General features: G+C 45.6%; 2 protein-coding genes across 2 annotated transcripts; both read right to left on the minus strand.

Annotated features, from left to right (window-relative positions):
* Positions 1-915: 915 nt before the first annotated feature.
* LOC129394791 (putative methyl-CpG-binding domain protein 3-like 3) lies at positions 916-2,021 on the minus strand. Its single transcript, XM_063600704.1, has one exon. The coding sequence runs from the start codon at positions 1,632-1,634 to the stop codon at positions 1,071-1,073; it is 564 nt and encodes a 187-aa protein (XP_063456774.1). The 5' UTR covers positions 1,635-2,021; the 3' UTR covers positions 916-1,070.
* A 7,072-nt stretch (positions 2,022-9,093) lies between these two features.
* LOC129394687 (putative methyl-CpG-binding domain protein 3-like 3) lies at positions 9,094-11,783 on the minus strand. Its single transcript, XM_063600108.1, has one exon. It carries the CDS (start codon positions 11,394-11,396, stop codon positions 10,833-10,835), a length of 564 nt encoding a protein of 187 aa, XP_063456178.1. The 5' UTR covers positions 11,397-11,783; the 3' UTR covers positions 9,094-10,832.
* Between the last annotated feature and the right edge of the window lie 2,290 nt (positions 11,784-14,073).

A 14,073-nucleotide genomic window follows, 5' to 3' on the forward strand; every position in this document is an offset into this window, starting at 1 on the left:
TCTCGGCTCACTGCAACCTCTGCCCCCCCGGGTTCAAGCAATTATCCTGCCTCAGCCTCCTGAGTAGCTGGGATTACAGGCACCCGCCACCACGCCCAGCGAATTTTTGTATTTTTAGTAGAGATGAGGTTTCACCATGTTGGCCAGGCTGGTCTTAAACTCCTGACCTCAAGTGATCCAACCACCACGGCCTCCTAAAGTGCTAGGATTACAGGCGTGAGCCACCACACCCGGCCTAATTTTTGTGTTTTTAGTAGAGATGGGGTTTCACCAAGTTGGCCAGGCTGGTCACAAACTCCTGACCTCAAACGATCTGTCCGCCTCGGCCTCCCAAAGTGCTGGGATAACAGGTGTAAACCACCCTGCCCTGGCAGGACTTGGAGTTCTTCAAAATAATAATAACAATAAATTCTGTTTGGGAGGCTGAGGTGGGCAGATCACTTGAGGTCAGGACAAGACCAGCCTGGCCAACATGATGAAACCCTGACTCTACCAAGAATACAAAAATTAGCTGGGCATGGCTGGGCGCGGTGGCTCATGCCTGTAATCCCAGCACTTTGGGAGGCTGAGGCAGGTGGATCACCTGAGGTCGGGAGTTTGAGACCAGCCTGGCCGACATGGTGATACCTCGTCTCTACTAAAAAAAATACAAACAATAGCCGGATGTGGTGGCAGGCGCCTGTAATCCCAGCTACTTGGAACTTGGAAGGCTGAGGCAGGAGAATTGCTTGAACCTGGGAGGTGGAGGTTGCAGTGAGCCGAGATCATGTCATTGCACTCCAGCCTGGGCAACAGAGCAAGACTCCGTCTCAAAACAAACAAACAAACAAAAAAAACCCAATTAATTAAAATCATGGTAGACAGAAACTGAGATGTACAGTGACATGTAAAGGTCTCCTTCCTCATCCCATAAAACCCAATTTCTCACCACAAAACCATCCACTCCTTACACCTGTTGCCTTTCAAATACTTTTATTAAAGAACTGGGGGGGAAGGGAAAAGTGTGACAATTCAGAGTAGGAATGAGGATGGGCATTAAAAGAAAGGGACCGAAAGCCCAGGACTGCGCTTCATCTACATGTCAGCATTTCTGCCTGCCTGGCCAGCCTGTCTGCCTGCAAGGCCTTGGCCAGTCTCTCCCTGGCTTTCTTCACCCTCCTGGCCTGTCTCCGGATATCTGCAGGAGTCACCAATTGGCCAGAGAGGGGCGGTGGGAGCTGACAACCCATTCCTGGGGTTGGCCCCCCTGCCACAGCTGGAAACTGCCCAGGGGTGGGCTCAAGCGGGCTGTGGACACGCTCAGCACCAGCTCTGTCCAGAGATTCACTGGCCGTCCCCGCTGCAAGGATACTTAAGACGCTCTCCAAATGCAGTGGACTTGAACCTTCTCCTTGGCTGCTGCAGGGCTGCAGGGCCTGCAGTCTCCGGTAGGCGCAGAGTTGCTGCGGCTTCTCCAGGTGCTCATCCCCTTTTCTGCGTCTGACCTGGTTGTCAGGATGAGACCTGATCCTCGTCACCGGCCTCTGGAAGATGCAGCTGGTGAGTCTCATGGGGAGAGCAGACCTCGCAGCTCGTCTCCGATGGGCCTTGGCCATGTGGATTTCTCGTTTCTTCTGTAAAGCCCAGGGCATCATGTTTCTTTTGAGCTTCCCCTTTCAAAAGAAAAGAAAATGTGAAATTTCAACCAAATGGAGACAGGAGAAGATCAGCTGTGGGGGGCTTCTCTCAGCTCAGTGGAATCTTCCCACCAGCCTCTCTTTCTGGGGAAATGTGTCTCAGATGGCAGTGTACATCCTCAGGGTTTGCTAAAGTCAGATATGTGGACCTGAAGCCAAGTAAGTCTGGGGTGGACCCTAGAGTCTGCATTTCTCCGTGTGACCCTGATGCTGCTGGCAGGAGCTCCAGGTATTGACACTGGGTCCTGGGACCTCATCGGGCTGATGCGAGTCCAGGACTAAATGCTCAAGGTCATGACCCAGGGTCAGTTCCAGACCTTGTCCCTCCTCATCCTCCTCAGAGGACACCCCTCTCTTCTCTTCCCTGCCACTGTCAGCTACACAGATGCTGGTGCCTCCTAACCCATCCCCAACAGGACACCGGGATCCCAGACTTCCCTGTTCACCAAGACCTCACGCTTCTCTGTATCTCTTTCTGCTGTGCTTCAGGACACAACATCATTTTCATAGCTCCTTGACTCTCTGGTTTCCAAAGAAATCGTGCACTCGCCACCTTAAATACTCACTGCCACACCCAGATCCCACCTTCACCTGAACACCTCCTGCTCATGAAGAAAAACCTCAGAAACACCATGTTTGCCTTCTGTTTCTAAGAAGCTCAATTAACTAGAGTTCTACCATGAGAGAATCTTTTGATGACATACTGAGAAAGATGATCAAGCGCCTCCTAAGATTTGACGTCCTTTCTTGCTCTAACTCAATTGGAAGACTCTAGTCTCATAAAGCTGTTTCCCCCACAAACCTCATCAGTGCACTTTCCATTTTAAAGCCTTCGTTTCTGTCCTTCTCATTTCATTTTTTGTTGTCCTGGCAGAAAGATTAATACTACCCCTTACAGTACCCCTGGCATAAAGATTAATACTGACCCAAGATGTTCCCCTTTGGAGGGAAAATTACTTAGTCCCCTTAGTTACAGGGCACTTATGATGTGCCAAGCTGTGCAGTAGAACCCCTGATCCAGAAGTAAACTTCATAAATCACCACTCTGTTGATTTGCATCTTGGTGAGAAGGAAGACATAATAAATGCACTAAAAACAAATTTCTGGTGGAATATCAGATATAAGTAAGTTCCATGATGAAGAAGAAGGGAGTGACAGAGAGGGACGGAAGGAGGAGAAACAGAGAAACAGAAAAGAAATTCACTACAATGAATCGTGACAGTGAGTTTAGGGAATAAGCAACTCATCATGAAATTTTACCAGAGAACTAATTTTTTTTGTTTTTTGTTTTTTTAAAAAAACGGACCAAGCAATTTCTGGTTCAGGAGCTTTCCAGAGAGGGAGACAATTTGAAGACTGCAAGGCCAAATAATACTTCTTCCCTTTCCTAGTGATGTTGGATTTTTAAAAAAAAAATCAAAACTATTATCCCCATACAGTTTCATAGGCAAAAATGAGAATACTATGAACATTATTCAACAAATATTAACACCCGAGGTATAACTTTCCACAACATCCAGTTTTAAGAACAACCCACTGCTAACTGTAAAGCTGTCTTACAGAAAGAAAAAGGACACATATGGACATTCCTGTAATCAATAAAACTCCCGTACTCACCAGAACAGGTGGGCTCGGAAAAGAGGTGAACGCAGGCACTCCCATAGCCGTAGAGTTTCTCTTGCTGACCCCACTCTTGAGATGCAGACAACCCTTGGCTTGCCGGAAAATGCAGTGACTTCTGCATCTGGTTCCCCTTTTTATAGAGAAAGCGAGTGATAATGCAATCAGTGGATAATCCACAGGGAACACCCTGTCTCCACCCATTGGATTTGAGGCATTTCTAAATCTGTATACAGAAACCAATGTGGTGTTACCTACACAGAGTGTGAGTAGAGAAAGAATTTAATACGTGTGTGTGTGTGTGGCGGGGTGGTATTTACAGTTAATATCAGCATTTTAGATATGTTTCCCTTTTTCTCCCAGTTTTCCAAACATCTTTGAATACTTTCTATAGAAATAGGAATGGAATTGTCTATGTACATCAATGTTCACGTAATATTTGATTTAATAACAAAAACTAAAGACCATTTCAATGTTCTTTAAGAAAAGAAAGCCCAAAACTTTTATTCACAATCCTATAGAATATATCACACAGTTGTTGCAAAGAAATTACTACTTTGGCCGGGAGAGGTGGCTTACGCCTATAATCCCAGCACTTTGGGAGACCAAGGCAGGTAGATCACCTGAGGTCAAGATGTCGAGACCAGCCTGGCCAACATGGTGAAACCCCATTTCTACTAAAAATACAAAACTTACCCTGGTGTGGTGGCATGCACCTGTAATCCCAGCTACTCGGGAGGCTGAGGCAGGAGAATCGCTTCACCCTGGGAGGGAGAGGTTGCGGTGAGCCGAGATCGCACCACTGCAGCTCAGCATGGGCGACAGAGTGAGACTCCATCTCAAAAAAAAAAAAAAAGTTCTATTTTGTGCGTTTACATTTAATATAATTACCAGTAAATATGAAATTGTTTCAATCATTTCATTTTTCCTAGGTTTTGACTTAACTGATTCACGTTCCTTTTGCCTTTACTTGACTGACTTTGAATCAAATATGTTTATTATTTTATTGTTATCTCCATGAACTTGCTAGTTACAGCCATACAAATCTGTGTAGTTATGCTAATAATTAAATCCTATACTCTGATACAATTAATTACTTTAACCCCTCCCACAAAATGCGAATACTTTAGAACACTTTTAATTCTCTTTTTAGCTGTTTCTGACTTTTGTATTACCATTCTCATGCATACTAATTCTACACATATTTTACTCTCCAGGAGACATTTCTAGTATTGCTTCATAAAGCAATATGCACTAATATTTACCTACAGATTATCTTGTGCATTCATCTTTGTTCCTTTCTGCATTTCTAGCATTCAATCTGGGATTACTTCCCTGTGGACTTGAGAATTCATTCTAGTATTTTTTTTTCTAATTCAATGCTGCTGACAACTAATTGTTTTCCTTTACACTTTTATTTAGGCATCTTTATTTGGGGGCAATATTGCTGTGAGGTACGGGTGTCTGGTTTGACAAATTTCTTTCAGCATATTAGAAATGGTGCCCCACTGATGTCTATCTCATTTTACCTGTGTTGAGATGTCAGCTGTCAGGCTTTTCCTTGCTTCTTTGGTTTCCACATTCTCTAAACTCTTTCTCGTTGTGATTGGTTTATAGGCCACAGTGTACCTCATTATTGCTTCCTGTGTATTTCCTTTGCCTGGAGGGTGGGGAGTCAATTGCATCTGTGGGTTGATGTCTTTCATTGGTTTGGAAGGTGCATATGTCTCCTTCACTTCTGATATCCATTCTTGTCCAAGTTCTCTCTACTCTTCTTTTAATCACATCCCACTTGCCTCTGAATTTTCCAATGTTGTTCATGCTTTGGTGGGAATATTTGCTCTTGAACCTTGTTCCACTTTGCTAATCTACCTTTTTTCTAGGTTCAGTCTCATTTTAATTTTCCTTCCTTCCTTCCTTCCTTCCTTCCTTTCTTCCTTTCTTTGGAGATGGGGTCTCACTCTGTCACCCAGGCTGGAGAGCAGTGGCATGATCTCAGCTCACTGCAACCTCTGCCTCCCGGGTTCAATTATTATCCTGCTTCAGCCTCCCAAGTAGCTGGGACTATAGGCACATGCCACCACACCCAGCTTATTTTTGTATTTTTTGTGGAGACGGGGTTTCACCATGTTGGCCAGGGTGGTCTCGAACTACTGACCTCAAGTGATTCACCTGCCTTGGCCTCTCAAAGTGCTAGGATTACAGGCGTGAGCCACCGTGCCTGGCCTAATTTCTTATACTCTTAGTTTCAGTTCTAAGTATAAAACACAGTAAATAGCTTTAATTAAAAACTAGGTAGAAGAACAGCTTCACAGTCAATGAGGAGACAATCTTCCTTCTTGATACAATGAAACTCTAAATAGAAAGGAGCAAATTCAAATTTGAATCATATTAAGATACATTAAGAGTAACTATTCATTCAAATACATCAGTAAGAGAGAAAGCGTGGAAAACCGGAGTGGGGGAAGAGGTGTTGATTCTGTACCCCCAGGAAAGTACATCAAGCCAGAGTATATATAAAAAAAAATTTTAATATTAAAAAAAAAAGGAATAATGTCAAACAAACAGAGAAAAATAATGAAAACACCCTTGAAACTGGGTGAAAAACTTGAATGGATCCTACACAAAAGAATATAAACAAGTGACCGTAAAAAATTATTATTATTATTATTATTAATTTTCAGGTGGAGTCTTGTTCTGTCAACCAGGATGGAGTGCAGTGGCATGATCTTGGCTCACCGCAACTCTGCCTTCTGGGTTCAAGTGATTCTCCTGCCTCAGCCTCCTGACTAGGTGGGATTACAGGCTCCCACCACCACATCCAGCTAATTTTTGTATTTTCAGTAGAAACAGGGTTTTACCGTGTTGCCCAGGCTGGTCTTGAACTCCTGACCTCAAGTGATCCACCTGCCTTGGCCTCCCAATTTGCTGAGATTACAGGCATGAGCTACTGCGCCCGGCCTAAATGACCAGCAAAATTTGAGCAAATATTTAACCCTTTTAGCTTTAGGGAAATGCTAAAAAAACAAAAATTACAATGAGATACAATTATATAGATATCAACTTAGCTAAAGGGAAAAACGCAGAAACACCAAGTGCTGACTAGATTATGGAGGGACCAGTCTTTCCTGTAAGGACAGTGGGAGTATAAATTGGAATAACCGCTTTGGAAAACTATATGCAAACATCTATTAAAGCTGTATAGGGCCAGGCATGGTGGTTTATGCCTGTAATCCCAGCATTTTGGGAAGCAGAGGTGGGAGGATCGCTTGAGCTCAGTAGTCTAGAACCAACTTGGACAACATAGGAAGACCTTATCTCTACAAAAAAGAAAATATAAGCATCGTCAGGCATGGTGATGCCTGCCTGTAGTCCCATCTACTTAGGAGGCTGAAGTGGGAGGATCACTTGAGCCCAGGAGATCAAGGCTTTGGTGATTGAGCTACTGCACTCCAGCCTGGGTGACAGAGCAAGACCCTGTCTCAAAAACAAAAGCTGTAGGCTGGGCACAGTGGCTTACACCTGTAATCCCAGCACTTCAGGAGGCTGAAGCGCACGGATTACTTGAGGTCAGGAGTTTGAGACCAGCCTGGCCGACATGGTGAAACCTCCTCTCTATTGAAAATACAAAAAAATTAGCCAGGCATGGTGGCGTATGCCTGTAGTCTCAGCTACTCGGGAGGCTGATGCAGGAGAATTGCTTGAACCCAGAGGTGGAGGTTGCGGTGAGACAAGATTGCGCCACTGCACTCCAGCCTGGGTGAGAGAGAGACTGTCTCAAAAGAACAAACAGGCGGTGGCTCACGCTTGTAATCCCAGCACTTTGGGAGGCCGAGGCAGGCAGATCACCTGAGATCAGGAATTCAAGACCAGCCAGGCAAACATGGTGAAACACCATCTCCACAAAAATACAAAAATTAGCTAGGCCTGATGGTGGATGCCTGTAATCCCGGCTAGTTGGGAGGCTGAGGCGGGAGAATCGCTTGAACCTGGGAGGCGAGGGTTGCAGTGAGCCGAGATCGTGCCACTACACTCCAGCCTGGGCAACAGATCGATATTCCGTCTCAAACAAACCTCAAAAGCTGTATATACGTCTACCCTCTTCCCTTGCACACAGCATTTATCTCAACATTGTACATGCGTGCCCACCAATTTCATGTTCTGAGGGGCACAGAACCTGCAGTCATAATAGCTCTTGTCAGAAACCAGCCAATGAACAGCAGGAGAATGAATAAATACTGGGGCATCTGCACCCATCGGATCTTCTCACAGCAATCAGAGCTCACAAATGACAACCGGCACAACCTTAAGCCTTGATCTCTCAAAGCTGAGGTTAATCCAAACCCAAGACAGTGCATACCATGTGGTTCCCTACACGTGAAACAAAAACCAGCCAAACTAATCGTAGGTGCTGCTACAACAGAGGGTGCCTTTGTGGGAGGCAGGATGGGGTGGCAGGAAAAGGCACCTGGGGATGAATCTGCTATTCTATTCATTGATTTCAGTGCTGGGCATGAGTGGGTTCAGTTTGTGAAAGTTCATGAAGATGTACGTGTCTGATTTTTTGCACTTTGCTCTATGTAAGTTCTATGCCAACAACAATTAAGGAAAAGAGACTGAGATATAAACTCCCGCTTATGGCCCATCTGTGGCAAACTTCCACCCCATAAAACAACCTCAGGAATACCGCCTTGTATACTGGGAATTTCCCGAAGGAGTAGATTTCAGCTACTCTTTCTACACACACATACACAAAGGCAATTACATCAGGAGACAGATATGTTCCTTTGCTTCATTGTAGTAATCATTTCGCTACATATACGTGCATCAAAACATCATGTATGCCTTAAATACATACAATTAAAAACAACACAGGGCAGGCGCAGTGGCTCATGCCTGTAATCCCAGCACTTTGGGAGGCCAAGGCGGGTGGATCACGTGGTCAGGAGATCAAGACCATCCTGGCTAACACAGTGAAACCCTGTCTCTACTAAAAATACAAAAAATAGCTGGGTATGGTGGCGGGCGCCTGTAGTCCCAGCTACTTGGGAGGCTGAAGCAGGAGAATGGCGTGAACCTGGGAGGTGGAGCTTGCAGTGAGCCGAGATAGCGCCCCTGCACTCCAGCCTGAGTGACAGAGCGAGACTCTGTCTCAAAACAAAACAATACAAAACAAAAAAACAAAAAAACCCCCCACACACCTGGGTGCAGTGGCTCGCGCCTCTAATCGCAGCACGTTGACAGGCCGAGAAAGGTGAATTGGTTGAGGCCAGGAGTTCGCGGCCAGCCTGGTCAACATGATGAAACCCTGTTTCTACTAAAAATGCAAAAATTAGCCAGGCATGGTGGTGGGCACCTGTAATCTCAGCTACTTGGGAGGCTGAGGTACATGAATCCCTTGAACCTGGGAGGTGGAGGTTGCAGTGATCTGAGATCACGCCACTGCACTCCAGCCGGGGCGAGATTGAGAATTTGTCTCAAAACAAACAAACACCCAACACCTGATAGATAAACAGATAAAAAAATACAATTTCTGCAGCCTTGGTCTCTGCAGTGACTACTCAGTTTTTTCTTATGATTTTTCACAATCTTTTCCTTGCGTAAATCCTCCTGGTTTGATTTTTGGGGATGCAGAGAAATACTGGCTATTTTGCCAATTTGGACCTGGGACTAGGAAGTTTAAGACACAATTAGGGCCGGGTGCGGTGGCTCACGCCTGTAATCCCAGCACTTTGGGAGGCCAAAGCAGGAGGATCATGAAGTCAGGAGCTGAGACCGTCCTGGCTAACACTGTGAAACCCCGTCTCTACTAAAAAATACAAAAAAAATTAGCTGGGCGTGATGGTGGGGGCCTGTAGTTCCAGCTACTCGGGAGGCTGAGGCAGGAGAATGGCGTGAACCCAGGAGACAGAACTTGCAGTGAGCTGAGATCGCGCCACTGCACTCCAGCCTGGGCGACAGAGTGAGACTCCGTCTCAAATTAAAAAAAAAAAAAAAAAAAAGACACAATTAGCTTACAGATTTAATCATGTAGGGCAATTTCAAGGTACTGATGTCTCCCTCAGCACCTCAGCAAACTCCATTATACGGATGCAAATGATCCTGCCTGGGATCCAGACACCAGTCCTTTTAAATTTTACTGTGAAATTCAAATGAGCTGCAAAATCTGAGACCCCCTGAAATGACAGAAATGTCCTCTTCTTGACTTAGAAATGAAGGACTTAGAGTTCTTTTTTTTTTTTTTTTCTGAGTTAGAATCTGGCTCTGTCACCCAGGCTGGAGTGCAGTGGTGTGATCTCAGCTCACTGCAAATTCCGCCTCCCGGATTCAAGCAATTCTCCTGCCTCAGCCTCTCGAGTCACTGTTATTACAGGTGCCCACCACCAAGCCTAGCTAACTTTTGTATTTTTTTTTTTTTCGAAACAGAGTCTTGCTCTGTCGTGCAGGCTGGAGTGCACTGGTGCGATCTCGGCTCACTGCAACCTCTGCCCCCCCGGGTTCAAGCAATTATCCTGCCTCAGCCTCCTGAGTAGCTGGGATTACAGGCACCCGCCACCGCGCCCAGCGAATTTTTGTATTTTTAGTAGAGATGAGGTTTCACCATGTTGGCCAGGCTGGTCTTAAACTCCTGACCTCAAGTGATCCAACCACCACGGCCTCCTAAAGTGCTAGGATTACAGGCGTGAGCCACCACACCCGGCCTAATTTTTGTGTTTTTAGTAGAGATGGGGTTTCACCAAGTTGGCCAGGCTGGTCACAAACTCCTGACCTCAAACGATCTGTCCGCCTCGGCCTCCCAAAGTGCTGGGATAACAGGTGTAAACCACCCTGCCCTGGCAGGACTTGGAGTTCTTCAAAATAATAATAACAATAAATTCTGTTTGGGAGGCTGAGGTGGGCAGATCACTTGAGGTCAGGACAAGACCAGCCTGGCCAACATGATGAAACCCTGACTCTACCAAGAATACAAAAATTAGCTGGGCGTGGCTGGGCGCGGTGGCTCATGCCTGTAATCCCAGCACTTTGGGAGGCTGAGGCAGGTGGATCACCTGAGGTCGGGAGTTTGAGACCAGCCTGGCCGACATGGTGATACCTCGTCTCTACTAAAAAAAATACAAACAATAGCCGGATGTGGTGGCAGGCGCCTGTAATCCCAGCTACTTGGAACTTGGAAGGCTGAGGCAGGAGAATTGCTTGAACCTGGGAGGTGGAGGTTGCAGTGAGCCGAGATCATGTCATTGCACTCCAGCCTGGGCAACAGAGCAAGACTCCGTCTCAAAACAAACAAACAAACAAAAAAAACCCAATTAATTAAAATCATGGTAAACAGAAACTGAGATGTACAGTGACATGTAAAGGTCTCCTTCCTCATCCCATAAAACCCAATTTCTCACCACAAAACCATCCACTCCTTACACCTGTTGCCTTTCAAATACTTTTATTAAAGAACTGGTGGGGAAGGGAAAAGGGTGACAATTCAGAGTAGGAATGAGGATGGGCATTAAAAGAAAGGGACCGAAAGCCCGGGACTGCGCTTCATCTACATGTCAGCATTTCTGCCTGCCTGGCCAGCCTGTCTGCCTGCAAGGCCTTGGCCAGTCTCTCCCTGGCTTTCTTCACCCTCCTGGCCTGTCTCCGGATATCTGCAGGAGTCACCAATTGGCCAGAGAGGGGCGGTGGGAGCTGACAACCCATTCCTGGGGTTGGCCCCCCTGCCACAGCTGGAAACTGCCCAGGGGTGGGCTCAAGCGGGCTGTGGACACGCTCAGCACCAGCTCTGTCCAGAGATTCACTGGCCGTCCCCGCTGCAAGGATACTTAAGACGCTCTCCAAATGCAGTGGACTTGAACCTTCTCCTTGGCTGCTGCAGGGCTGCAGGGCCTGCAGTCTCCGGTAGGCGCAGAGTTGCTGCGGCTTCTCCAGGTGCTCATCCCCTTTTCTGCGTCTGACCTGGTTGTCAGGATGAGACCTGATCCTCGTCACCGGCCTCTGGAAGATGCAGCTGGTGAGTCTCATGGGGAGAGCAGACCTCGCAGCTCGTCTCCGATGGGCCTTGGCCATGTGGATTTCTCGTTTCTTCTGTAAAGCCCAGGGCATCATGTTTCTTTTGAGCTTCCCCTTTCAAAAGAAAAGAAAATGTGAAATTTCAACCAAATGGAGACAGGAGAAGATCAGCTGTGGGGGGCTTCTCTCAGCTCAGTGGAATCTTCCCACCAGCCTCTCTTTCTGGGGAAATGTGTCTCAGATGGCAGTGTACATCCTCAGGGTTTGCTAAAGTCAGATATGTGGACCTGAAGCCAAGTAAGTCTGGGGTGGACCCTAGAGTCTGCATTTCTCCGTGTGACCCTGATGCTGCTGGCAGGAGCTCCAGGTATTGACACTGGGTCCTGGGACCTCATCGGGCTGATGCGAGTCCAGGACTAAATGCTCAAGGTCATGACCCAGGGTCAGTTCCAGACCTTGTCCCTCCTCATCCTCCTCAGAGGACACCCCTCTCTTCTCTTCCCTGCCACTGTCAGCTACACAGATGCTGGTGCCTCCTAACCCATCCCCAACAGGACACCGGGATCCCAGACTTCCCTGTTCACCAAGACCTCACGCTTCTCTGTATCTCTTTCTGCTGTGCTTCAGGACACAACATCATTTTCATAGCTCCTTGACTCTCTGGTTTCCAAAGAAATCGTGCACTCGCCACCTTAAATACTCACTGCCACACCCAGATCCCACCTTCACCTGAACACCTCCTGCTCATGAAGAAAAACCTCAGAAACACCATGTTTGCCTTCTGTTTCTAATAAGCTCAATTAACTAGAGTTCTACCATGAGAGAATCTTTTGATGACATACTGAGAAAGATGATCAAGCGCCTCCTAAGATTTGACGTCCTTTCTTGCTCTAACTCAATTGGAAGACTCTAGTCTCATAAAGTTGTTTCCCCCACAAACCTCATCAGTGCACTTTCCATTTTAAAGCCTTCGTTTCTGTCCTTCTCATTTCATTTTTTGTTGTCCTGGCATAAAGATTAATACTACCCCTTACAGTACCCCTGGCATAAAGATTAATACTGACCCAAGATGTTCCCCTTTGGAGGGAAAATTACTTAGTCCCCTTAGTTACAGGGCACTTATGATGTGCCAAGCTGTGCAGTAGAACCCCTGATCCAGAAGTAAACTTCATAAATCACCACTCTGTTGATTTTCATCTTGGTGAGAAGGAAGACATAATAAACGCACTAAAAACAAATTTCTGGTGGAATATCAGATATAAGTAAGTTCCATGATGAAGAAGAAGGGAGTGACAGAGAGGGACGGAAGGAGGAGAAACAGAGAAACAGAAAAGAAATTCACTACAATGAATCGTGACAGTGAGTTTAGGGAATAAGCAACTCATCATGAAATTTTACCAGAGAACTAATTTTTTTTGTTTTTTGTTTTTTTAAAAAAACGGACCAAGCAATTTCTGGTTCAGGAGCTTTCCAGAGAGGGAGATAATTTGAAGACTGCAAGGCCAAATAATACTTCTTCCCTTTCCTAGTGATGTTGGATTTTTAAAAAAAAAATCAAAACTATTATCCCCATACAGTTTCATAGGCAAAAATGAGAATACTATGAACATTATTCAACAAATATTAACACCCGAGGTATAACTTTCCACAACATCCAGTTTTAAGAACAACCCACTGCTAACTGTAAAGCTGTCTTACAGAAAGAAAAAGGACACATATGGACATTCCTGTAATCAATAAAAATCCCGTACTCACCAGAACAGGTGGGCTCGGGAAAGAGGTGAACGCAGGCACTCCCATAGCCGTAGAGTTTCTCTTGCTGACCCCACTCTTGAGATGCAGACAACCCTTGGCTTGCCGGAAAATGCAGTGACTTCTGCATCTGGTTCCCCTTTTTATAGAGAAAGCGAGTGATAATGCAATCAGTGGATAATCCACAGGGAACACCCTGTCTCCGCCCATTGGATTTGAGGCATTTCTAAATCTGTATACAGAAACCAATGTGGTGTTACCTACACAGAGTGTGAGTAGAGAAAGAATTTAATACGTGTGTGTGTGTGTGTGGCGGGGTGGTATTTACAGTTAATATCAGCATTTTAGATATGTTTCCCTTTTTCTCCCAGTTTTCCAAACATCTTTGAATACTTTCTATAGAAATAGGAATGGAATTGTCTATGTACATCAATGTTCACGTAATATTTGATTTAATAACAAAAACTAAAGACCATTTAAATGTTCTTTAAGAAAAGAAAGCCCAAAACTTTTATTCACAATCCTATAGAATATATCACACAGTTGTTGCAAAGAAATTACTACTTTGGCCGGGAGAGGTGGCTTACGCCTATAATCCCAGCACTTTGGGAGACCAAGGCAGGTAGATCACCTGAGGTCAAGAGTTCGAGACCAGCCTGGCCAACATGGTGAAACCCCATTTCTACTAAAAATACAAAACTTACCCTGGTGTGGTGGCATGCACCTGTAATCCCAGCTACTCGGGAGGCTGAGGCAGGATAATCGCTTGAACCTGGGAGGCAGAGGTTGCGGTGAGCGGAGATCGCACCACTGCAGCTCAGCATGGGCGACAGAGTGAGACTCCATCTCAAAAAAAAAAAAAAAAGTTTGATTTTGTGCATTTACATTTAATATAATTACCAGTAAATTTGAAATTGTTTCAATCATCTCATTTTTCCTAGGTTTGGCTTAACTGACTCACGTTCCTTTTGCCTTTACTTGACTGACTTTGAATCAAATATGTTTATTATTTTATTGTTAT

The sequence above is a fragment of the Pan paniscus genome, chromosome 20 (assembly GCF_029289425.2).
Source record: "Pan paniscus chromosome 20, NHGRI_mPanPan1-v2.0_pri, whole genome shotgun sequence".
Taxonomy (NCBI): domain Eukaryota; kingdom Metazoa; phylum Chordata; class Mammalia; order Primates; family Hominidae; genus Pan; species Pan paniscus.